The 26,769-nt window shown below is 42.9% G+C and overlaps 1 protein-coding gene across 7 annotated transcripts in view; it reads left to right on the top strand.

Annotated features, from left to right (window-relative positions):
* Positions 1 to 26,769, top strand: part of Kug (FAT atypical cadherin kugelei) — a 322,747-nt gene that overhangs the window by 287,968 nt on the left and 8,010 nt on the right. For 4 of the 7 annotated variants that reach the window (XM_071782438.1, XM_071782439.1, XM_071782434.1 and 1 more), the window contains exons 7-19: positions 10,200 to 10,355; positions 12,191 to 12,301; positions 15,074 to 15,226; positions 15,721 to 15,934; positions 16,766 to 18,326; positions 18,594 to 19,164; positions 19,273 to 19,444; positions 19,519 to 19,743; positions 20,588 to 20,611; positions 23,009 to 23,245; positions 23,377 to 24,429; positions 24,530 to 25,173; positions 25,260 to 26,657. In XM_071782438.1, the coding sequence (XP_071638539.1) occupies positions 10,200 to 10,355; positions 12,191 to 12,301; positions 15,074 to 15,226; positions 15,721 to 15,934; positions 16,766 to 18,326; positions 18,594 to 19,164; positions 19,273 to 19,444; positions 19,519 to 19,743; positions 20,588 to 20,611; positions 23,009 to 23,245; positions 23,377 to 24,429; positions 24,530 to 25,173; positions 25,260 to 26,657 (6,519 nt within the window). The remainder of the gene's footprint in view (positions 1 to 10,199; positions 10,356 to 12,190; positions 12,302 to 15,073; positions 15,227 to 15,720; positions 15,935 to 16,765; positions 18,327 to 18,593; positions 19,165 to 19,272; positions 19,445 to 19,518; positions 19,744 to 20,587; positions 20,612 to 23,008; positions 23,246 to 23,376; positions 24,430 to 24,529; positions 25,174 to 25,259; positions 26,658 to 26,769) is intronic. The other 3 variants (XM_071782436.1, XM_071782435.1, XM_071782437.1) reach the window with 3 other exon arrangements.

The raw sequence follows: 26,769 nt of genomic DNA, 5'->3' as shown, positions 1-26,769 counted from the left end.
CCTCTGCCATGAAGAAACCAACCCACTCGTATCTCGCGCCACCAGGCGCGCCTTTTTACATACCGTAATACGTAATACGTAAAGCGATGAATCTAAAATATTGACAGTACTCGTCTCGCTTTCGACAGCGCGTGTAACAACAGTGGATCACGCCACTGTCCGATGGCGTTTGCCATATTCGATCGGACAGACTCGAGCGAATTGAAGTTAAAGTTGTGTCACGAAAGGCAGAGAGGTACAACTGTTGAAATTCCCAAGTATGTGACGATTACTTGTTGAAGGACTTTATTGACGTGAGATCGTTACCTCTTTTCGGTCAGGCTTTCAACACCCTTCTGTTTTCAGGTGCGCTTCAGATACTCCTTCTATTCAAAGTAAGCCAGAACTTGCTTACTACCGTAGAACAGAGCTCTCTAGCTGCCGCTTGAAGTATCCGCTTGAGAATATTTCATCGAAATTTATGATCGACCGGGCGTACTTGAATGCAAATCGAAGTCGCCGATAACAGATAATCCGGCAAGCACGTAAGAATCAATTTTCCCTCAACGTGTCACTCTTGCAGACGCTGCAGCAAATTTTTGAATTCATTTCCCACCCTGTCTTTCGCAGAAGAAAGAGTAGTCGACGGGTAATCCTGATGAGAAATCGAGATAGTAGTTGGAAGTATTTTAAAAACGCGGTAGATTAATTGCCCGGAACCCCTATTTGGTCATGCAAATGTCTTACTGCGCTTAAGTAACTTCAAAACGAAGCATTTTTACTCGGGCATAAGTGTCAAACAGTAAATTGTTTTTAAGAAGCTATTAAATGACCGCAATTTCGTTTTTCACGATCGCGGCTCGTTGCTCTCGCACGTTTAAAGTAATGAACAGATCGATTAATTGTAAGTTCGCCTGGCCGCATCTGCTCGAAAGTATTCCGCGATCGATAGCGTCGCGTGTCCGTGTGCGTGAATTCCGGCGACTCGCGAAATACCATGCCCGCGCCAGTCGCCCTTTCGTCACCAAAAGCTTTTCGCCGCAATCTTCTCAATAGGCGCGATTTTTCACGCTCTTCCCCGACCGCGACGTCGAAAAAATATACTGCCTTCTTTAAGAGACACACGAACATATTTCAGGTTCGATGCCGTGCACGATCGGTCGTTTTCAACATGCACCACGTATATTAATAAGGGCGGCTCGAACGGCTTGGCTCGAACGGCATCCTTCACGATCGAGGTTTCTTCCGCAGGTTCGCAGCTTTCGCTCGAACGCGGTGCGTAATGCACGCCTATTCCCGACAACGGCACGTCGTAAGGCGAAGACGAATGTCGCGCTCGCTCAGCGTCTTTCGAGGATGATTAATGCCGAAACGTGTGATTCATCCCGCATAGACGAACGCGCGCGATTCTGATTATCTCTAGTTTGCACTCGACACATTAGATATGCTTATTCGAACAAATGTATCGTCGCACGTCGAGTACGATGAATCATCACGACTCTGCTGCTATTCTTACTTAAGTTTGTTTGTATTATTTAATTTTAATTCAATCTTTATTTTCTTCAGCTTATGCCGAAGAAATGGACTTGATTTACAAAAATAATTTAACTCATCCATGTAACGATGTAACCGTAATACTTAATACTATCTATTCTTCTTTACTCTATTTTTCTGGTTTTATTTAATTCAAAACATTTGTTTAAAAAAGATACGTGATAAATATTTATATATTGAAAATAGACGGCAGTGAGGATCGATAAACGACGTAAGGTTGGGATTCTTCTGGAGCAACCCTCTATTCCACTCTACGTCTTGTTTTCCTCCCATTTACATTCTTCGTCGTCTACCTTACTACCTCGCCGCGAAACCCTTTGCCCTGCTTTCGTCGGTCAGACACTCAGAAACGCTGAAGTCGCTTAATTGAGATTCTTTCCGTCATCTTTCGTACGCCGTCGTAAGGATTATCGTCGCGACGCCCAACTTTCAATGTCTGATCCATCTTGCAACGGAAACTTCCAAGCCGGTGCACGTGACGTTACCGTGACAATAAGAGAGTGCTGCGCGACGTAGCCGTTGTCAAAGGAGCCGGGAAACAATGGTGTAGGTATACCGCCTCGTACGTCGTTCGGAGATAAGAAGTTTCGCATCTCGGGAAAACATCTGGAGAAATGCAAAAATATCCGTTGAATTGTCATCGTATACATCGGATAAACTTACAAGTACTTTACTCAGCGCGTCGGATGAAAAGAGTAAATGCATCGCTATATGTGCAGCAATTGCATTCTTCAAATAATGCATTTTTTCCATTTTTGCGAATTTATTCTATAAGACTTAAAATTCCTCGCTAAATTAAATGAAATGGAGCTTGCACGAGGAGCACATAGTGTCTCCAGTGTATTTAAAGAAGCTAACATCGATATCGAAAAAGTTAATTTTTTTGTTTCGCAAAAGACGTAAAGCTCGAAATATCGAGTTATTTAATTCTCTTTTCTCTATTGAAATACGAAGTGCAAAGGAAAAAAAAGAGATTGCTCTGCTCGCACATCCAATGCATAAAGCTGTGCAAAGCATAGGGTATATAATTAATGCCACTCTCCATTCGCCCAGTTTCTCTCTCTGTTTGCCTCTCGCGGCGGATCGCAAAAGAGTTCTCGGTCTTTTACGCGCGGCGCTAGTAGGCAGAAAATAATCACGATGAGTGTCCAGGAATCTCCGTGGCGGAAACTCCGCAAATATATTTCGTGCGTTTCGGCCGAATGACGAGATACGGAGCGCGGTCGAGGAAAATTCTCGCGAGCAAAAAAAAACAAGTTCGAGCGCGCACCCTTCGTTGCGTTCTCGTGAATCTATTCTATTGAATCTATTTATTTCTCGTGAATCTATTGCGATTCAGATCGTAGCACGTAGTTGATTGATACGCGATTGATTGTTGAAAACTAATCGATAGTTTCGATCACGGAAGGTTCTAAGGAGAGTTTATCGCGATCAAACGTTTCCGGAGGAAAGCCGATATTCGTCTAGATAAAGCGCGCATACTCCGCCGTGTAATACCAATTAGAATTATTAATTGCACCTTAAGAAGCGCGCTTTAATTGAAGGTAAACTTTATGGTTGTACGTTTGAACGGGGAGTTAAGAAAAAGGAAAATACCGTCGCGCGCGCGCGGACGCGCGTGGCGCGTTTACTCAACGTTTGATACGGTGTGTGCAGAAACCGCATCTCTCTTGGCCTTCCAGACAGGGATTCCAATTATTAACGACCGCAATTACGCGCGGTGCTTTCTCTGATAACATCTTTGGAGTCTCGTCTCCCGCATCGGCCCGTTCGTACCGGTGAGAAATGAAAATCGCAAATTTACGACAAGTTTGAGAATCTTTGCTTCATGCGTTCAATTTCGATTTTGTTAATCTATAAAATTCCATTTGTTTGCTCGAAAAATTGTATATATCTAATTATTTTTATATTTATTAATTTACTAATTTGCGAGGTGTATAATTGTGATATGTTACCGTACCATTTTATCTTGTCAATCTTCTTCAGGATCAATTGATAATAATTGCCTTAAAAGAAACGAGGCGTATCTATATGAAATAAGGCATCGCAGACGTTTCGGAATATCTGTAGGATGAAGTTGATTTTATTCCGACCTCAGATAGCCGTCCTTTAGCGTTTATCTAGCCGCTTAGTCATCTCGCGGAGTTGCCATAAGCGTTTTCCAATGCCTAGCTGCTGGCTAAATGATAGTTCTATCCGCTCGCTACTTTAACCGACTGGTTAAATACTTATTTTTCGCAGACTAGCTTATCGTATATACGTAGCGTAGATAAAATACATATTTATTAATGCGGAATTTCGCTTTGAATTTTAAATATGATAGAAATGACTATGCGATTGAATATGTACACTTTACTTTTGAAAATGTTGCAGCTGCGACTAGTATGCAACAAAACCAAATTCCCGATTTTGGAAAGCAATGAATTGTTAATAAATCAATAAATGCATAAAAATGCGATTAAGTTTAAAATTTTAATGTTTTTAATATTTATCGTTATATATATTACCATAATAAAAATATTAATATCTATTACAATAAAATATAAAATATGTTTGATTAATTTTACTAAAATATATGCTAAAATTACAATAATTATTCAAAAATTACCAATCTGCTTGGTAATTTTTATCACGTTGTTTGTAAAATATCTTTTGTATATTTCAAAAATTCCTTGGTTGCCAAGTTATCCCAAGTTTGTAGTGAATTTAACGATAAAATGTAACGAAAAATTCTCTCCGTGTGAGAAGAAAAATTAAGGAGCTTCAATATTTTTAATTCTTATTAATATGTTTAGGAGAAGGAGCGGGTATAATTACAAAAAATAAAGCTCGACTGATTCTAAAAGAACTGGAGTTAGCTTGAAAAAAATTTATCAACAGATTTTACTTTTCGTCGAAGAGTATGCTGCAGCTAATATATTTAATCAGTTTCTTAAAAATGTTTCAAAAAAATGTTTACTTCGTCATTGTTCGGAGACAAGATTTTATCGAACATCTTTGAAAGTGTAGAAACGAATGATGGGCGCTCGGTGCCAGATACTCATGCACTACAATACGTATATCGAGGAATCGAGCTCTTCCCATCGAAATTCAAGAATTTGGCAAGTGTACGTCTGTCAGTGCGTTACAACTCCGCTTCATGTCCGGAGTAAACGACGCAGACTCGTAACCATCTGATGAATAATGAATGTAACAGAACACTGCAGCTGCCGAGTCTTTGATCAAACTGTCGGGGTCGCTCGCCCCATTAATCTTTTATGATAATCTATCTATCGTGTAGTCATTTCCGAAATCATACTCCGTGCGTGCGGGCGTAAATCCCCGAAGCGAACGGTCGCCGGAAACGGCCTCGACCACGCGAGGAGCCGGCACAAAGTCGAATCTCCTTCAGAACGGAATTCAAATTATGCATGCTTTTCTGCTCCGGCGAGCGAGTGATATTCTCTTAACGATCTGTCGATTTACTCCCCCAAAGAGAAAGGGCGGAAGAGAGGAAAAGATTGAGAGAGGAGAATAGAGAGAAAGACGGTCACGCGCGATACTTCGGCTTGTCAAGTACCTATATAACACTGGCGCGCGTGTTCGCGATCACGGCACTAGCATCGCGAGAAATTCAGTTTTTTCCCCATTGTGGAAAAAAACCGCGAGTGCCATATTTTCCGGAAAATTAACCTTCACAGAGGAAGCCTGCGGTTCCGGAAACGCAAATTTATTACGGCGCGAAATTAGCGGCAGGTCGACGCGGGTTTATTCCGACCAGGTAACGCGAGAGACCAAAGGAGAAATTTCCCGCGGATACGGACCCCGATCATTATTAATGTCGAGCTTTAGGTGGATCCGAGAATATTTCGATATTCTCGAAATAAGCCCGTATTTCCCATTGCGCTTTTCACCGTCCCCGTTATTACAATGAATCGGTTTAAGCCGGAATTTTGCTTTTATGCAAGCAGAATAAGATTATTAAATCCCGTTCGTTCATTTTATCATTGCCGCGTGTCCGATTTCGCGGGTGAACATTTCGATTTTCTGACGGACGACAATGTGGAGGCTGAGAATAATGCTATCCTCAATGCCGTTAGGATATACGCCGAGCGATTAGTACGTGCTTATTCCTGCCCCGAAAAGAGCCGTAAAAGTCAACGCGCGGCTTTCGAGACGGAGGACGTTTCGAGAGGCGCAAGGTACGTAATGATTTTACGTCGTCTACGAAGCAGCTTTTTCGCCGTCGCCGGTGCTGATTCTTCCGCGAATCTCCAATCCGTCGCTCGACGGTAATGTTCCAATGACGATGGAACTTATCGAGGTTGGGACGCCTTTTCGATGTAAAAGAATCGCTTTGACCGGAAGACGTCAAGGAAATATCGTCGCTATAAAATTCGCGAAACTTTCGCCGAATGATTTCTCACGTAAACCGAAACACGCGGTAGTCGATCGATCCAGTCGACAATCACGATGCGAGGTAATAACGAGAAGAGCAACTCCTATACGGAGAAGAGCTACTTTGCGAAACCGCGCGCGGCATTTCACGTTTTCAGTTCCGAGTTTATTATAGCGACTGTCACGGCGGTGCCTCGGATGCCCCGTAACTAGTGGCGAGTTCCTTGGATTTAGCCGCAAACGCGGGGGTTAAGCCCGGAGAAATCACCAGAGGCCGTCGAGGTAATTACGGAGAGCCGAGCGAAAGAGGAGCGAGGGAGGAGGCGACGGGACGGGAAGATGCTCTGAAGAACTGCTCGGGCAAAGCATGGCTATTACCCCCGATCACGAAGGAAAACGCGAGATCCTCTCTAGAGCTGGAGCTTCGTATAGCGGGATGAACTTCTCGTCGGGGAAACGTCGCCAAGTTATTCGAAAAATCCAACGGTTTTGTCACTCGCTATACTCAACCGAGACCTGTTTGAGTCGGGGAAATAATGCGGCTCGATCACTGACGCGCGAAAACTGTCACGATGGAAAACTGCATCTTTCGTCTTCCGACATACTCGCGTTAATGGTGAAATTCTGTTAAGGGAAGGAAGGGGCAATACTTTTTCTTTTAGATTAATTAAACTTTTGCACCTCTTATAGTATTACTTCAGAACTACATTTTACTTACGAATCCTTTGATCAATATTGGTTAAAGGATTGGTCAAAGGCTGAAAAGGATCGTCTCCTTAACTAATTGAAAATGGCAGGTTTTTTGCAGAATAGCAAAAACCTTCATTTTCGTTTAATATCAAATGTATTTTACTTTAGATAGATTTGTGAGTTAAGGAGCAGCGTTACATAGATATTTAATGTTGAAAATTAAGAATAAAATTGAGATAAGTAATATCTTTCCTTGATGTTTTCGGTAAGAAAAAAAGTTGGCTCTAGATGTATTAAAGAACTTACATAGACCCGGTATCCGAATTATGCAGTATGCCGCATAAAATTTTATAATAATTAATTTCAAAGTAGAAATGAATTTTTTGTTAGTAGAAAGTTTGATAGTTTCGACCATACCATGCAATCTCTCGAAAAATATTCGAATATTGTGCAATGACTGTCAATGACGATATGTTGAGATGAGAAACCCGATGGAAGTTGTCGTCAACGCGTAGGTCGAATGTAAAGAAGAAAGAAGACGTATTTAGTACGCAGCGGGATAATGATCTTTACTTAGAATTCGCATGTTTGCTGAGTTGACTCGCGTTCTCGGAATCTCGCCAACCCTTTCGTGCATGGTTTACATAGATCGCATACCGATATTAAACCGTCCCGGTAGCCTAAAGCGCGCGAGCGCTCCGACTGAAATGATAAAATTGCGAGTGCTTGAGGAGAGTGCGAAGAGAGGGGAGAAACTTGCGAGACACCTTCGGGCGAGATACGACGACGCTCGGACGGATTTAGCGCGATCGGCCAAGCGTTTAAATCTACCACGGTGTAAGAGCCCATGTTCATCTTGTACAGGGTGCTCCAGAAATGGGACACTTAATATATTCCTCCGCCTTGAAGATACGAGAAGATGACTGTGATGAAATTTATATAGCCTCGAAGGAACGAACGCGACATGGCAGACTCCCGGTGCTGATGTGCTCTCCAAATTCATTAAATGGGACGCACATGTGATTTTCGCGTAATTAAAGTCAAAATAATGGAAAAATTACACTATGATGACTCGGAAAACAAGCTGTTCTTGCATCATATTTCATAAAGCTGTTCCCGGATTTCATAACCGATTTTCTCGTTCCGAGGCAGAGGAGAGTATTAGTCTGCGTTCGTTTATTCACATTGGGAGCTATTGCAGGGAAAATAAAGTTAATAATACATGTTATGTGCATTATATATTTTATTTTAAACAAATGAATGAACAAATTGAATGAACCAAACAGAAAATGCAGACTAAAAGGCCCCCCAGGTGTGCTTTATTTAATTTAATGAATTCGGATCGTTCTGTATAGAAATGTGACAGTGCCATTGCGGATAAGCGCGTGGCCGACGCGAATACGTATACGGAGGGAAATCCGGAAGTGTTTCGCGTCGTCGTGTCGCAGATGAGAGTGTCCCGGTAACCAGCCCCGACGTCCGGTGTATAAAACGGAGTTTCGTACTCCTAATTTAGTGCAGGTGTTACCTCGGAGGATCTGACGCGCATAGTCTCTCTCGCGAGATGTCCCGGGGGACATTGGATTTACGTCGCGGTCTCTCCGCAGCCTTTCCTCCGTTCTCTCTCTCTCTCTCTCCCTCTCTTTCTCTCTCTCGGGCGGAAATTGCTTCGTGAGAGGACCGATTATTGCGCCGAAGAACGACGATGGGAACGTCGGGACGAACGGCGGGGACCCGAGACGGAGAATTTCGTAACCGGTCTGCTCTCTCATCAGTCTACCCGGCGGCTCTTCCGCCGGACGGATGGACAGATCGCCCGACCAGTCTCGTAATAGAGCGCTCGTCGCGATGAGTCACATGCTTCGTTACTGGTCCGCGCAAAGGGCCGCTCTCTAGGAAACGGATCTATCTATAGAATTGAGCGCGGAATGGAATAGGGAGCGTTTTTCTTACGAAACTGGGACAGCCAAGATTTATAGGAGATTTATATAGGAGGTAAAAAAAGTAATCGAGAATGTGGCCGGCTATTATCAGACGTGCGACTTTCGTGGAGACGCAAATTAAATCTTGTGACTGAAATTGACGCGAACGATGAGCAAACGCCTAGGTATCTCTGCACAACTTATTTACCAAGTTTAATTATAAGTCCATCTGATGTCGGTGGCACATGTTCTGACGTTCACTGTTGAAACATGTTTATCTCGGCGCTTATATCTGTTGAGATTAAAAAAGCAACTCTTTTTTAAAAAGGTCATGTTCCGGTTACATGTAAAAATGACCCAGCATCTAAATTTGAAATCGTAAAAATTATGCGGATTTCAATCTCCGTTCACGCGATTCTCGCGGCGCGATGCGAGTACGAAGGCCGGAATCTCGGATTTGCGACGTCGTCTCGGATGCGGAGGGGGGGGACACTTGGTTTTACGACCTGAAGCTCCTCTCTTCCGGTCAGCACAGCCGACTGCCCAGATCGTACGTGCGATATTCGCGCATGAAAGTCCAGGATTTTCGTAGGACGGAGGAGAAACGTGAGCGATAAGACAACGACTGCAGTAAGCGCGAGAAAAAGGGGTACGGCCGTACGAAAAGTCGTACCGGCGGAGAGAAAATCTAGGAAGCTATCGCATTACGACTACGTGGAGAAATACCTCTTGGACTTCTTCCTAATGCACTTTTCTTTTGCTCTTTTCCCATTTTTCTGGCTAATAACCGATGGCGCGAAGGAAACCGAGGGAAAGTGTATTTCCGCACGTGTTTCGCGCGTTTTCCCGAACAATCGAACGAGAATATTAATTTATGCGCGTACGCATAACTACGTTGTAGTTGCGGAATTTGAATACACCAGGTATTCATCGCGCGACATCACGCGGAAAGAGAAAATGAGAGCACAATTTGTATATTAATAAATGCCTCGATGAGGAAGAGAGAGAAATTGAAATTTGCGTAGTAAAACCGATTGCATGCTTTCATTACGAGAGATAGTAATAAATCGAATCAACGATATGTTGATGCTGTGATTTGATTTGTTGATAACTCAGTATCTGTGTTAATTTAACCATAAATTAATCAGAATTCGTATTAACTCGTTTATTCGCTGAAATTACCGTTGGTGGCTTTTCAATATTCAAATATTGCTAAATCCGCTAACATAACTCTCTCTCTCCCTTTTTTTTCTCTCACATAGCGATATTTATAATATTTTGTAATTAATAAAATTTTCATATTTATAGGATTATTATAACCGTATATTTTTCTTTATATTATCGAAATGTGATTATCATAAAAATAAAATTTTAAATTCAACGGTACAACGGTTTTACATAATTCATCAATCATCAGTCAATCTTTCTTACTGCTTTACATTTTTTTATTTCAGTATTTATTAATATCTTTTAGTTTTAATACACAGTTATATGTTAATGTAATTCTGTAAAGTATACTCTACAATAAAATTTACATCTAATATATTTGTATTATTTCACATGTATCTTTGAACGATTGTGTCGCGGTTCTAAACGTAACGTGTAATATAATATGTTTGGTGATATATTAAATTATTCTATTACTGTGTAATTGTGGGGGTGATCTCGTGCTTTCAGGTGACAGTGAGAGATAACGGCAGGCCACCTTTGTCGTCGACTACGAGAGTCGTCATCGAGGTAGCGGACATTAATGACCACGGTCCGGAATTCGAGCAGAAGTTCTACACGGTCCAGATTCCAGCGTCGCCGGCGACCGACAAGCCGCTCTTCCAGGTAGAGATTTCTTTGAGTTTCACCGTGCACATCGCATCACACCGCGCTCTTCCCGATGGGCTTCCCATTCATCCGTGTTTCTTGTAAATACATTTCCACCGCCGGCGAATGGACAAGGGGCACAGAGAACAAAGGCGGTCGCGAACGGCGAGCGACCCAAATCTCTCCCCGTACGATCCTGCTTTCTCCGTTGTCGTCCCCGTGTGTGTAAAAAGCGCCTACCTTTGTAGCATCTCGCTGTACATACCGCGCGTTAAATTGTTTTAATTCGCATTGCGGACGACGAATCGTCTCGCTACATGAGCGTGTAAAATTCTATTCATGTCTCACGTTGTTGGTCGTCTCGCGACGCGCGGCCCGTAACTTGGCCCGGAATTCGCGAGTATTCCACTAACGCACAATTCACAAGAGCGTCACGCTGTCGGGCCATAAAAACAAAAAAGAGACCTAGCCTGATATATTATACATTATACCATGGAGCAGACTGCTTGCGACTTTTCCTATTTTCCCTTCTCCCTCGCTTGTCGTTGTCGTTTTCCCATCAAAGCCTTCTGTTTTCAATGTATCTTCTCAATGATCAAAGTAATCCATCACCGAGGGGTGGGGAGAGGTATCGTCGCGTAGAAAGGGTAGATTTAGCTTATGAACCCTAGCACGAGGATCCCCGGCACAACCGTCATCCTATTTCTCTCTTCCATCTCTCTCGATCTCTCTCATCTTTCTCTATCGCTCTCTCTTTCTCCTGTAACCTTTGTGAATACGAAGGCGAACCTCCATGTGAACGTCGCACGTCCGCTGCAAACACGAGCATCGGCTGGAGGTCGGCCGGCGCAAATTAAATTACGAGGCGTCGCTGAAACGGTGCAGACCTAATTGAAGACGAGAGAATTTACGACTTTGATCCAAGGGAGATCAATACTTAAATACAGCGCGTTTACAATTAAGCACGACCGCGAGATTTTGTCGTCACGTATAACAGCGAGAAAAGAATAAAGTCCTTTTAATTTATATTTCAGATCTAATTGGCGTAGAGAGATAATTAAAAAAAAACGCAAAGCTTATCGCATCTTAACCGGTGTAGTAGCGCGTATAAAATGTGCTACTTTTCATTACAGTTATGTCGGTCGATTCTCGTGCACGTGCACATACATACATACTGCACGCACACAGGCACACACACGACACAAATATTAATGTTATTTGTTTACAGCTATACTATACACATCCGGAATGTGTTTAATCCGCGTCGTGTTACGAGAAAACAGGAAAATACGGAGGAAAAACGCTTTTTACTTGCAGCACGATGCCTGAAAAATATACAAAACGGAGACCGAATTTTCCAAAACGAGAGCATTAGCTTTGCATTACGAAACAATACCCACCAATCTCGTTGACAGAAAAAGCTAAAAATTAAAAAATCTCGCATCCCCGCGCGCATGAAACACAAATTAAATAATTTCGTGATCGCTGTATGTACCTATGTGACACCGGGTGCAATATCACGCCGTAGATAAAATGAGAACACGTGCGAAAGTAATTATGCAAAAATGTCAGGCCTTTCTACTTAAAAGGGGTGTGCAGAGCACCGCGAAGTTTCGCGCGCGGCTTTATTACGTCGGGAACTTGAATGGGCTTCAAGTTTTTCTCGGGACGACGACGCGAGGTCGGGGCGACGTCGTCCGTGCCCGTCGGCAGGAAGAAGGATAACGAGGATAAACGATCAGCGCGCAGATACGTATAGTCGTCGGGAAGGGGGGGGGAGAGAGAAAAAAGAATCGAACCACCCGATAGAAACAGTCCTGAGGCTAAAAGCTGTCCTCTCTGGTTCTCGACAGAAATCGAGGAACCGCTCGCGGGAGTTCGACCTTTCGATCGATACGTTACTAGAGAACGGGACTTGGGAGACATTTAGCCCCGACACCTTGTCAGGAGATCGTATCTTCAGGGTAAGGACACCTTGGCACGTAAAATAAGCGCGCCTAGCGCGGTGCGAGCGAGCATACAAATAGAGCTCTTATGTATATTATATTTTATATTTGATTATGCGGGAACTGGCCGGATCGTTTCATTTTTACGCGGGCCGTTTGCGTTGATTCATGAGCGCTTTTATGCCGATTGTACGTTTTAATCCATATTTATGGTTATATATATATCTTTCTCTCATGCTATCGCTGTGCCCGTCGATAGGACGGCCACGTGTACACGCACTTGATTGATCACACACCTTGACTGGTCGCACGTGGTAGAACTATTTCTGAAAGCCAAGTGTAGTCGACGAAGTCGGCAATTATAATGGATTTATATAATTATGTATGTAACAGCACTCTATTCGGTAATCAAGCTTCCGTGCGCGACCACTCAAGGTTTACAATTATTAATTGAATGTTTTGTCCTATCCTGCGCACAATCTTTATATACCATATGTATATACATATAACATTGTTGGCATTCTTGGCTGCACCCCTTTTCACCCCCGCGTCTGTCTTTCTCTCCGTTCCTCCTCTTCGCATCCTCTCGCTCTCTCTTTATCTGATAATTCGTGCCTCTCTTGTGCTCGTCTATGTGTATTGTGCTCCTGAATGTTGCCTTATCGTACGACGCGCGGCTGCCGCCTGAGAATGTTCCGTTATCTTATCGCTGCTAATGATTGCACACCACCGAGGATCTTGCGGTTTAGCGAGAGGGGTATCGGGGTACCGCGCTTGCGAAATTTTCCGCTGGATTCCCGGTTCGGCACGGGTCATTCACGTCTCGTCGCTACCTTCACAAGTCGAAGGGATATATTTCCCAGGATCATATTGCACATCACGCGCAACGTCCGCACGAGATACGCGATCGAAAAGCATCTCACCTCCACGAGCGAACGCGCAGCTGGAGGGGAAATAGGGCGGAACGAGATATCGCGGATTGTATCTGCGTATCGTTTCAAACATCGAGCGTAAGTTTGAAATTGCAAATAACTCAGGTAACACGGTACATGCAATGTGCGAGGATACATGTGCCGCGTTAAAATGCCAAAAGCCAGCCGGCGCGGGCGCGCCAAGAGAGACATCAAGGGGTACGGTCTCGACGCCTTTCGCGCGGAGTCGGATAAGTAATTAGTCAAGTTTATCGCGCGCCTCCCGATTTCTCCCGTTTTCCCATGCTGAAGAGGATGCCGGAAGGAGAGAAACGCGATCGCCGCTGGTGCAGCAACGAACGAGTCGGCAGGGTATACCCGGAGAAAAATGTTCGCTCCGGAGAGAACGAGAGGAAGAGAGAGAGAGAAATACAAGAGCTGTCGGTGGAAACAGCGGAAGCTAATGCACAGACAACTATATTTTTTCCGTGTACACGCCTGGACTCGTCCGTTTTGCCGGGAATAACACGTGAATACACTCGCGGGAGCGAGTTGCATCCTCCCATCGCCGTCGCACCGCAACAGTTTCCGGTTTCGCTCGGCTACCAATCTTACTCTCTCGAGTCCGCGGCACCCCGCGATTGCGATCGTTAGCACGCTTGAGACATCCCGCGATAGACCGCGGAGGAGAGCCTGCTGCATCTTGCTATCACGACGATCTTTAGCTCTTTCTCGATGTACCGCATGCGGATTATGCCACATTGCGCTTCGATCCTTCGACTCGTTGTTTTTCGCGACGCGCCGTGAGGAACGTATAATTGCGCAAGTTGCATCTACCTCTATCTCTCGCGAGCCTGAGTATGCAGTTTGCGTTTAGACGTTTAGAGGATTGCAGAAAGGAGCATCTTTTATTTGAAAGATTCCTTTTTTTTTTTTAAAGAGATACTTGTGCGCCGATACGAGCCATTTTTACGATCTTTGAATAGGAATGTTTATGTTAAATGACCAGAGATGTGCGAACTATTCGAATTCGAATTTCTATGATTTAAAACTATTCGAAAATTTCGAATCTGGATAGTTCGGATACGAATCATACATAATATATACATATATTGTCAATTTTATAAAATTATATTCCCCGTTTATAATCAAACCACTCCCTGAGCGACTAACTAATAAGTAGCAGCCAAAAAGTTTATTTTTAATTTTTGACATGTCCAGTGAGCCTATCAAATTGTAATAAGTTAAAGTTTGAACATATATGCTATATGTAAAACATAGTAAGCTATGAGCATTGATAATAAAATAAACTATATTTACTATATATTATTTTATTTTAATTTCTATATATGTAATTAGATAATGTTATTGGATACGAAATTAGAGTATTTTAATAATTTATTTATGATTTTTCGGCTAATTGTTTCAGTTACCTATCTGCGACATTAAATAAAATATATTTTATTAGTTTCATATTAAATATTTAAATATATTTTTTTGTTTTGAAAAGAATTTATATTATATAATCAATATTATTTTTCCACGTTTAAATATTCTTTTACATAGATATTATCTATTAAAATTTAATGTAATAATTATTTTATTGTTAATTAAAAATTATATTTCAACTATTCGACTCGAATCATTCGATTCGCTTTGATTTGATTCGATTCGACATAAAAAATCCTTGATTCGCACATCTCTATAAATGACGCTAATCACTGTCTTCGGGTCAATTCTTGTTCGCAGCATTCTCTCAATGATAGATTGTACCGAAAGTAATACTAACGTTTCTTTCGTGCCGGATGAATTTCCGTCACGGTCGATGGTTTTGTCGTAACATAATGGCAATGAGATAACTTTCGGAATTTACGTTTAGGTTCTTGCGTATGACCAAGATATCGGTGACAACGGGAGAATCCAGTATAGCATCAAAGGCGGTCGGGGAAAGGGCAAGTTTAAAATTCATCCCACCACGGGGATGGTGTACTCCCAGCGTGGATTCGAGGCTGGACAAGAATACGAAATGATGGTAATCTTTTTTTTTTTTATTAATTAAAACCACTTTAGTGGTGTACAAATAACTGTTTTATTAGAAAATGAAATGGGCGATCTCTTGTTGTGTAATCGAAATTTCAAAGTCTAATCGTCGAAAATGAAAATCATATACGGGATGAATAACTATATACATAGTGTGAAATAATTATTTATTGACACTCACAAAATGCAAATTTTGCAAACTGTTACAATCGCGGTGCGTTCCTGCCTTGTGAAAAAAATCTTTAAGTATAGAAATAAAATAATCAGAGTAAAAGTGATACATAATTGTTCGTTATTCCTATAAAATAATATTAAGTTGTGTAACAATTGGCGCGTAGAGGCAAGAAGAAATTTGAGTAAGTTTGCATCATATCACGTTGGATTTTAGATTCTGACTTTATAATGTGGCATATTCATACCCGGTATTCTTATACAATGTAAACTCAATTTGAATGGGAGTTTCCACGTGCTGTATATCCTCTGCAGATACGAGCGGCCGATCACGGTGAGCCCCAGCGTAGTCATCAGACTCGAGTTTCTGTTCAAGTTGTGGAGGCGCCGAAGGAATCGGAGAACCCTCCAGTGTTCAAGACAAACAATCAAAGTGTAGAAGTCACGGAGAGCGACGAGGCGGGCTTTTTAGTCGCCCTCGTGCAAGCTAGCGACCGAGACGGTGATTCTCTGTGGTACGATATTTTAGGTAAGAAAGGATACACATTTTTCACGATGATCTAGAATTCCCGTGAGAGACATTGCGTTCTTTATTACTCTCGTGCCAAAGATATGATCGTTCAGTAATCTAACTTCTAATTTTAAAATTTTTAAAACGCAAAGATAAGGATGTATATTTATCTCATAAAAAGATATCTGATTTTTGCTATATTTTCTTAATCCTAGCTCGCCACATTTTTCGGTTTTCTAGTTTTCCACATTATTTGTGTTTAAAGAAATTGTAAATTTTTAAAATAATTCTTTAACAAATCCAAATACTTATAACAATGTATACTTGATGTGAGGTCATGCTAAAAGTAAAAAGTTATTTTATACTATTTGTATTTAGACTCGTTATTTCTTTGTGAAAATTGCTATACAATTCAAATGACTAAATTGATATACTTTTTGGAACGAATCATAGCATACTGCTTTTTTTTCTTAAGTATTAGGTATCCGCTAACAACGAATAAACATTACTTTTTCTTAAATCGCATTTACAAAACTATTTGAGAATTTTTTTCTCTGAAAACACTTTCTCCATTTTCTTGCAATCTTTTTCTTATAATAAATTCAGTTTAAACTCAACTCATTTTCTTGATCTAATATTATCCATAAACATATCTTACATTAAACATATTAATTAGCATGAAAATGACAACGCGACAAAGTCGAACGGTCTCACGAAGTGTGTCGAATTAAGGACTTGAAAATAAGTGTGGCTAGCTAGGATTAAACATTACGCTTCCGCGTATCTATGATGGGATTAAATGCTAGAAATCACAAGAGTCACCCTGAAAATTCTGCCGACACGTTTTAGACGGCGACAAGCGCGACGAGTTCTTCATCGGCCGCGACAACGGTAACGTGCTGCTGGCCAAGAGGCTGGATTGGGAGACCCAGAACTTCTACAATCTTACAATCGGCGTAACCGACGGCGTACACACGACGCTGACGCAGCTGCTCGTTACCGTGATCGACATCAACGATCACCGGCCGGAGTTCACCGAGAACACGTATCGCGTCGACATCTCGGAGAATGTCGAGAAGGGCGAGAGAATCCTGCAGCTGCACGCGACCGACGAGGACGAGGATAAGAAGGTCTTCTACAGCCTGCACGCGGCGCAGACTCAGGCATCGCTCGAGATTTTCCACGTGGACTCGGTCTTGGGTTCGATCACGTTGAACGAGCCGCTCGACCGGGAGACCATCGAGGAGCACGTGCTGACGGTGATGGTCAAGGATCAGGGCACGCCGGCCAAGCGCAACTACGCTCGCGTGATTGTCACTGTCCACGATCACAACGATCACGCGCCCGAGTTTATCAGCGAGATCATTCAGGGCAAAGTATACGAGAGCTCGCCGATCGGCACGGCGGTGGTGCAGGTGTGCGCGATCGATCGGGATCGCGGCGAGAACGCCAAGATCACCTACTCGATCACGTCCGGCAATGTCGGCAACGTGTTCACCGTCGATCCGGATCTCGGTTTCATCCGCGTCGCCCGCGAGCTCGACCTCGGCGTCTCCTCCGAGTACATCCTACTCGTGAAGGCGACCGATCACGGCTCTCCCGCGCTGGCGAACACCGTACCGGTGCACGTGATGGTGACGATGGCCGACAACGCCTCGCCACGCTTCATCCAGAAGGAGCTGTCCGCGGAGATATACGAGAATCAGCAGCTGGGCACGTACGTGAAGCACGTGGAGGCGCGGAGTACGTCGTCGTTGCAGTTCGAGATCGTGCGCGGCAATCGCGACGACACGTTCTTCGTGAATCCGAGCACCGGCGTGATCGTCATCAAGAATCAGCTGGACTACGAGACGACCAAGTTCTACAATCTGACGGTGTTGGCGACGAATATGGCCGGCGCGTCCGCCACGTGCAACGTCATCGTTCACGTGCTCGACCGGAACGATAACGCGCCGCGCTTCCTGCAGGCCCAGTACAGCGGCGAGATCAGCGAGGGTGCCAGCATCGGTTCCCTCGTGTTGACCAACACGAGCGCGCCGCTGGTCATCAAGGCCGAGGACGCGGATTCCGAGTTGAACGCGCTGCTCAATTACGACATTGTCGAGGATTTGCCGCGAAAGTACTTCCACATAGACTCCAGCACCGGCGCCATACGCACGGTCATGCTGCTGGACCACGAGACCATACCGACGTTCTCGTTTCACGTGAAGGTCTCGGATTTAGGCAAGCCAAAGCTCTCGTCCGAGACCACCGCCAAAGTGATGATAGCCGTGACAGATGTCAATGATTGTCCGCCTAAGTTCTCCAGGACTGATTACAACGTCACGCTTCTGCTGCCGACGTATAAGAACGTCGCCGTCACTCGGGTGAACGCCGTCGATCCTGACAGCTCCGAAGGAGCGGCATTGAGGTACGTACGCTGCAGAAACGTTAGTGGGCTTTCGAGCTGTCAAGACCCTTATTAGAATCTTGTATTCAATATTAGATGCTTTAGTTTATAATAATGACTGTATTTCGTTTACGTTGCGTATCATTTTTATTGAAAATTACTAAATGACGGATGCACGTATCCATAAAAGATGTTCTTTAAATCTCTTGTTAATTACATTATTGAGATTCTCGATTTGCTTTCTACATATAGCTTACTTGATGGTTAATGCGTTTCATAATTATTTAGATATGACATCATCGATGGGAATAAGGCTCACACCTTCGATATAGATGCTCAGAGCGGCATTATTACGGTCCATAATCCAGAACGTATGAAGAAGAACTATCTTCTCCATGTGCGAGTGTCAGACGGCAAGTACTCGAGCGTGGCGCAGGTGAACGTGATGGTAGAAAAATCGGAGAACTCCGGTTTGATCTTCCAAAAGAATGTCTACGAAGGTGCCATCTTGGAGAACTCCACGAAGATTGCAACCGTAGTTGTAGTGAACGTTCTCGGTAGTTTATTGAACGAGCACATTGTCTTCAGCATTCTTAATCCCACCGACATGTTTGTAATCGGACCAACTTCCGGAGCGATCAGAACCAATGGCATACGATTCGATCGAGAGGTGTGCGATCACTATGAATTGATCGTCGAAGCGAAGAGCCACCCGCCGGATCGGGAGAAGCCCAGGGTGGCTCATGTCATAGTGAATGTCACTATACTCGACATAAACGACAATTGTCCGATATTCGTTAATTTACCTTACTACGCTGTCGTCTCCGTCGATGCTCAAAAAGGCGACGTCATTACGAAGGTAAAGGGGATTTCTTTTTATAATACATGAATGATATGATTTTTCTTTTCAATTTTAACTTCGATCTTGTATACATAAATTTTAAAACGTCTCGCTCTTATTATTCAGGTTCACGCGATAGACATGGATAGCGGCGATAACGGCGAGGTGAGATACGAATTGAAGAAGGGTCACGGGGAACTTTTCAAGGTGTGCCGGAAAACCGGTGAAATATCGTTAAAACAGAATCTCGAAGGTCACAATCGCGAGTACCAGCTTACGATCGCCGCGTACGACGGCGGTGAGTTTATTAAAGTCAATAACTCTGCTTTCCGCTTAAGCCCGTTTTAAATGAACTTCTAAATATGATTGCAGGAATAACGCCTTGTTCTATTGAGGTGCCAGTCAACGTGAAGGTGATAGATCGCTCGATGCCAGTATTTGACAAGCAATTCTACACGGATAGCGTGCTCGAGAGTATAGAAGTACATTCACCTCTGGCGTTATCCATTCAAGCTGAGTCACCTCTGAATCGCAAACTCATATACAGCATTACTAAGGGCAATGATTTTGAGGAGTTTGCCCTGGACTTCAACACGGGTAAGTAAAATAAAATATACGCAACATAAATTCTCGGGCATGCGCTATCAGATGAAAAATGAGAACTCTACACAAGTAAATAATTTCGTATGAGATAGTAACGTAAAAGTTGTATGATACAGTGAAAAAGTAGAAGCATATAAAATTTGGCGATGTTGTTTCCTATTAGTTGCGCAGCAAGAAATATCATAAACCAAATTTATTTAAAGATTTTTTGTAGTCAATAAAATTGTGAAAATGTTCCATATTCAGAGTCTTTTTTTAAGTGAAAATATATAAACGTTACATTGAAATGAATATGTCAGACATGGACCCGAATAAAAAATTCCCCTTTTTATTTCGTAACTTGGCTATGGGACTTACACTATTCAAACAAAAGGGTTTCTTATGATATATTGCTAGTATGGCTATATTTAGTAAACTTGTCAGTTTTGCTGCATTATGGTAGTTGGTTACTAAATTCTAATCGCATAACAATATTGGTAAAATTAGGGGAAGATGGACAAATCGATGAAACATAATATTTTTAATCTGTTTAATTTATAATTTTAATCATGAGATATTAAAATTTTAGGTATTTTTACACACATTTTAAAATTTAAATTGATTAGCGCCGATTCTACGTTATTTTATTTTCTATTTTTCTTTATTTAATCTTTATTTGGCTTTCCAACGAATATATTTTTCGATTATATATTTTTTAGTAGTTGTTCGTATTTATGGTTACTTTTTCGTAGTAGATAATTGTACTCAGATCATGATACTTGTTCCATATGTATTTCTTACAACTGCTTGTGTCTGGAAACTAGAGATTAAAGTCTTGTTGTATCTCCCTGTTTCGCAGCCCCCGACAGTAACAATGGTCCTTGTGAGTATAAAAAAAAAATTCTAGTTCTATCGGTCTTATGCTGTGTTGCTACGCTATGTCATACACCGCTCTATGTTCATGCACGATGTAATATCACAGGCAAATCACTGCAGTTGGATCGAATAGATTGAAACAATGCGCGAACAACGAAATTGAATTTGGATAAATCTGAGATTCAATAATTAAATCGGGAGCGACTTGTATTACCGATTCGATAGCATCGAATGTAATGTAGAACTTTCAGATTTGAATTTCTTACTTGCTCTTAATTTATAAAGATGTTTTATACATCTATTATAATTCTACTCCGGAGATATCTTATATAGACTTTTAAAGAACGAAGTCAGTCATTTCTAGATTCACATTTAAACAATCGATTGCTGTCATGTTATTCTCAATATGAAATCGCAAATTTAATCTTAAACTTTTAATAGAAAATGTAATTAACAATTCAGAATATATATACGCCTATCAATTGCTGCAGTGCTTGATTGAATTTCCAATTAACATTTTGATCGATGCAAATTATTCAATTATCTTATGCAATTACCATAACAACACGCCGACATGTGCAATCTATTCTCTCTTAAAACATACGTAATATACATTGTGTTTCTGAAGTGGTGCAATCAAAAATAAAAGAATTCTTTATGAAAAGCTAAGACAAAGATGTAGAATAAAATTTTTTTATACAGAGCTTTGTTTTCACGAAGAATTATTTTATTTTCGGTTATATCATTATTACAGAAACTATATGTATATATGTGAATAGACATACACAAACACACACACACACACACACACACACACACACACACACACGCGCGCGTGTGTGTGTGTATATATATACAATATTCACTGCTACAAATGAATGCATCAATCCCCTTTACAAAATTTGTGTAAGATACATTTCTCATATTTCTCAAATTACATATACGGCATGTTTAGTTTTATGTTTATTTTTTCACATCTTTTAATTTCCACCAACTAATTTTGATTTTATTGCATATTGTCCGTAACACTTAATTAAACGTATTAATCGCACGATACATGCTACAATGAAAGTAACAATAAAAGATAAACGTTCCGAATTATTGACATAGTTTGCTAGCTTGTAGCGTAAGCCGTATTGCACGCTCTCGCGGCAGGCTAACATTTACGAAGATAAAGTTTTCTGAGCCTTTCAATTAAAAAGATTACAATATCTGCTTTCGAGAGAGCCTTCTCCTCTCCTAAATATAAACCGCTTTGGTCGTGTACATCACATCCACAAAATTAATTTTGTTCCCACTCCCCGTTTTTCCACGATCGTAATCTGGGCGGGTCTCATTAAATTGTAATCGCGATGGAACCACACGAAACACCGGCTTGGAACACAATAGCCGCTTACACGCACTATCGTTCCACGATCCGAGGCCAGTCTAGACACATCATAAATATTTCGCCTGTGATGTGAACGTGCGGCCCACCCATTTTCATTTTCTTCACGAGATTTCAATAGCTTCAACCTGCTCGCATGTCGTGCCTGCACCTTACGTAAGGCAGATACGCTATTATTATCTATTTCATTTTCTAGATTATTTCGGAATTAATTTAATAAGAACACCGCGATACATCAGAGTGATGCAGTCGCGATGTAAAATTTTGACATTTATCTCTCGAGAGGTGCAGGCATTATTACCAGGCATTGGCAAATCATACATGGAATCTCTGACGTTTTATGTAAACATGATTACACGCGTAACTGCATTTATTCACGTCTTCCAGTGTCTACAGATCCGTCGAATTAATATCGCAAATTTATGTGAAGGATATAGGGGAAAAACGATCAATGTCTATCCGGAGAAATCTCGAGAAAAACGTAATTTTAAGTTTCAAAACATCAGATATCTTAGGAAGCTATTGGAAAAAGTATTGAAATGCATATTATTTACTTAGTGTTTATATTGTATGTTGGTTTTTTTCTCACAAGCGTGTGGACTATAATCGTTTTTCCCTAGCACGGGAAAACACCTTTCGGCCTTATTTCCAGTGAATTGTAATTTTTTTTTATCAAAACGTGATAAAAAAATAGAAGATAAGAATTATGAAAGTTTTTTAAAAATGCCACAAGATAACATTATCAGATCAATTTCGACAAGAAGTGGACTTTGATCGTTTTTCTCCTGTACCCTGTACATAATTTTACATTGTAAATTTAGGTGATTCTAAATTCACCAAATTCCAATAATTGTGAAATCAAAATGGCGATAATATAAAAGTTAAGTATCAACAGAATATATTAATTTCCCATACGCACTCGCTTTCAAAAAGAGCACCGCTCCTTTGACGGATACGTAGACACTCCGCTGCGTAGTGTGTGCTTTGGGTCTACAATCTTTTCTTCGTATAAATCAGGTGTAATCTATGTGGTGGATGAGCTGGATTATGAGCAAAAGAAGCAGTATGAGCTGACCGTGCGCGCCACCGACAGCGTGTCAGGCGTTTACGCGGAGGTGCTCGTCAGCATCCTCGTCCTGGACGTGAACGACTGCCCGCCCGAATTCACCCAGGACTCCTACAATATCTCGGTATCGGAGGCGGCGGTATTCGGAACCCCCGTTCTACGAGTGAGCTCCAGAGACAATGACACGGGTAAGCGTGAAATCAAACTTCTAAGCTTCGCGCTGAAAATCGGATTATCTCTCCCCTGGTTTCTATACATATATGGATGAAATTTGGAAAAAGCTGATATCTTCGTCATATCCATATTCATTTTTGCGCAGGCATCAATCAACAAGTTCGTTACGCTATTCAAAATGACACCGAGGACAGCACGGATCTCTTCCACATCGATCCGGACGAGGGGGTGATATTTCTCAAGCGATCTCTGGATCACGAGAGCCGTGAGTCCCATCATTTCACCGTGATCGCCATGGACCGCGGCGTGCCGAGTCTATCGAGCACGGCGCACGTCTGGGTGAGCGTGATCGATATGAACGACAATCCGCCCAAGTTCGAGCAGCCCTCGTACACCTGTTCCCTGTCGGAACACGCCGAGCGTGGCCAATTCGTGACGGTGGTGTCGGCCAGCGATCCCGACTACGTCGACGAAAAGCTAACGTACACCATCGTAGGTGGAAACGAACAGCAGACATATAACATCGACCAGTCGACCGGCATCATTTCGCTGATAAACATGCAGAATTTTGGCGAGCAAAAACTCAGCATGCTTAATGTATCCGTCACCGACGGCGTCTACACCAGCTTCACCCGCGTCAAGATCGAGATTCTGCCCGCGAATAGGCACAATCCGAAATTCCCGAACCCGGTGGTCGAGGTGACCGTCCTGGAGAACCAGTTGCCTGGTAGACTGGTCACCAGCGTGCTGGCCGTGGACGAAGACTTCGGCGAGTACGGCACGGTGACGTACGCGATAATATCGGAGATGATGAAGGAGGTGTTTGACATAAATAAGCTCAGCGGCGAGATAGTGACGCGTAAGAAGCTCGATCGGGAGGAGCAGAAGCGCTACGAGATACCGGTCATGGCGATGGACGGTGGTAGTAGATCCGGGTTCGTGATGGTGCGCGTTAAGGTAGGCGACGAGAACGATAACGCGCCGGTGTTCCTTATCAGGGAATACAAAGCGACTATCCAGGGCAATCTGTCCCTGAACACGCCCTTCCTGAAAGTCAGGGCGCAGGACGCGGACGAGGATGAGGCAGCCAAGATCGTTTATTCCATCTACGAACCGCAAACGTCGCCGGCTAGATCTTTGTTCGGTATAAATCCCGATACGGGATCTCTCTATCTACAGAAGAGCGCTGTGCCGTGGGGTAAGAGACATATTTACTTTACCTTTATGCTATGATTAAAATTAATGCGATATCCGTCTTAAAGATTTCATATGACAAATAAATATTTGTTCACTTTCAGAAAACCAACTGTTCGAATTGTTTATTCGCGCGGAGGACAAAGGCACGACCACGCACCACGCCGATGTTCCGCTAAGTATTTACATAATGGGTTCCCACGATATCCCGCCTCTATTTGAGCGAAAAGAAGATAAATTCTTTGTAAGAGAGGACTCTTCCGTCGGCACGCCGATCACGAAACTCAAGACCGTCACAAATAGCACCGTGACATATCGCATAGTGTCCGGCGATGAGGATAATCCGCTCTTCACGATCGACTCTCACGGCCAGATCACTCTGGCGAGACCGTTGGATCGAGAGTTGAAAGACAGTCATTTGATTGGGGTTCTCGCTGAAACAGATTCCAGCCCGCCGCTCACAGCTCTCGCCGAGATCTCTCTTCAGGTGCTGGACGAGAACGATCACGCGCCGAAATTTGAGAGCAATCCGTACGCGATTAGTTTGGCCGAGAACATCGAGGAGGGGACGTCGATATTGAAAGTCATTGCGCACGATAAGGATCTTGGTAGCAACGGTGAGGTACGTTACTCCTTCGGATCCGACATAGGGGAATTAGCGAACGTTTTTACGGTGGACGCCTACACCGGTTGGATATCGACGTTGGTACAGCTCGATAAGGAAAAACAACCAGAGTATAAGTTTCAGGTAAAATAAATGCAATGTGCTAAATATTCTGAATGTATCTCTAAAAGAATATGTTAGACATTCGTACAACAATCCTTTTTTTTCAGGTGGTTGCCACTGACAATGGAAATCCGAAACACTTCGCGAGGACGTCGGTGCACGTCAAGTTAAAGGATTATAACGATAACTCGCCCGCGTTCGTCGACGATCGTTACGAGGCTACGGTGAACGAGGACGCTTTACCGGGAACGGTCGTGGTGAAATTGATCACCGTCGATAAAGACACAGATGTCAATACGCCGATAGAATTTTATATAACATCCGGCGACCCTAGGTCGCAATTTCAAATTAGATCTACCGGCGAGGTGTACGTGGCAAAATCCTTGGACAGAGAGACCATCGATCGTTACGAGCTTCAGATCGTTGGTACCGATGGAAAATACGTTTTTGAAACGAAAGTAACGGTGCAAGTCTTGGACGTCAACGATAATCCGCCGTATTGCCTCAGATACCGTTACAGAGAAATACTTTCCGAGGGCTCGCATCCTGGCGCCTACGTCTTGACCGTGTTGGCCACCGACTATGACGACGAGCCGAACGCCAAGCTACGGTTTTACTTAACTGGCGACAATAACGACAAATTCTCGTTAGACAAGGAAACGGGCGTGCTGAAAACCGTTGGGCAACTCGATCGAGAGACTCAAGCCAAGTATTCCTTGACGGCCCACGTGCAGGACCGGGATAAGCCAACCTGGGAGTGTTCGTCGCAGCTGGAGATTCTCGTTTCCGATCTCAATGACAACGCACCGAAATTCACTATGTCAACTTACAGCAGTACTTTGCCCGAGGATGTGGAGATCGGTACGTTAGTGACGAAGGTACACGCTACGGACAACGATATCGGTATCAATCGGAAGATCCGATATGAGTTTATCGATTCGGCGGATGGTCACTTTCTCATCGCGGCGGACAGTGGAATAGTCACGCTGGCCAAGCCACTGGACCGAGAAACGAAGGCCATGTACAATGTTACTATTCAGGCGCTCGATCAGGGCACCCCTCAGCTAATGGGGGTCGCCTCTCTCATCGTTAACGTGCAGGACATCAACGACAATCCGCCAGAATTCGCTTCTAAGCTCTACTTCGCGAAAGTGCCTGAGATCTACGCGGTTGGTACCGAAGTGGCACGAGTGCTCGCCACCTCCAAGGATACAGGGGTGAACGCTGATATATATTATTCGATCGTCGGTGGTAATGAGCACAAGAAGTTCCAAATAGACGCCAAGACGGGCGTCTTGACCATCGCCGAACAGCTGGACTATGAACGGGCTCGCGATTACTTCCTCACTATCCAAGCTGTCGACGGAGGTATCCCGCCGCTAAGCAATCACGCTACTGTCAATATCACCGTCACCGACAGCAACGACAACGCGCCGATCTTCAGCGAAGTTTCGTACAGAGCCTTCGTGAGAGAAGATGCGAAAAATGGGGAGAAAGTTACGCAAGTGAGTTTCTCTCAGGTCTTCTTTACTATTCAATTATTCTTGATTGATTTATTATTCAATTATCCTTGGGATTTATTTTTGATTCATATTACTGTGGAATAATATTTTTCCA

The sequence above is a fragment of the Temnothorax longispinosus genome, chromosome 6 (genome assembly GCF_030848805.1).
Source record: "Temnothorax longispinosus isolate EJ_2023e chromosome 6, Tlon_JGU_v1, whole genome shotgun sequence".
In the NCBI taxonomy this organism is placed as follows: Eukaryota; Metazoa; Arthropoda; class Insecta; order Hymenoptera; family Formicidae; genus Temnothorax; species Temnothorax longispinosus.
This window is presented reverse-complemented; position numbering and strand designations above follow the sequence as displayed.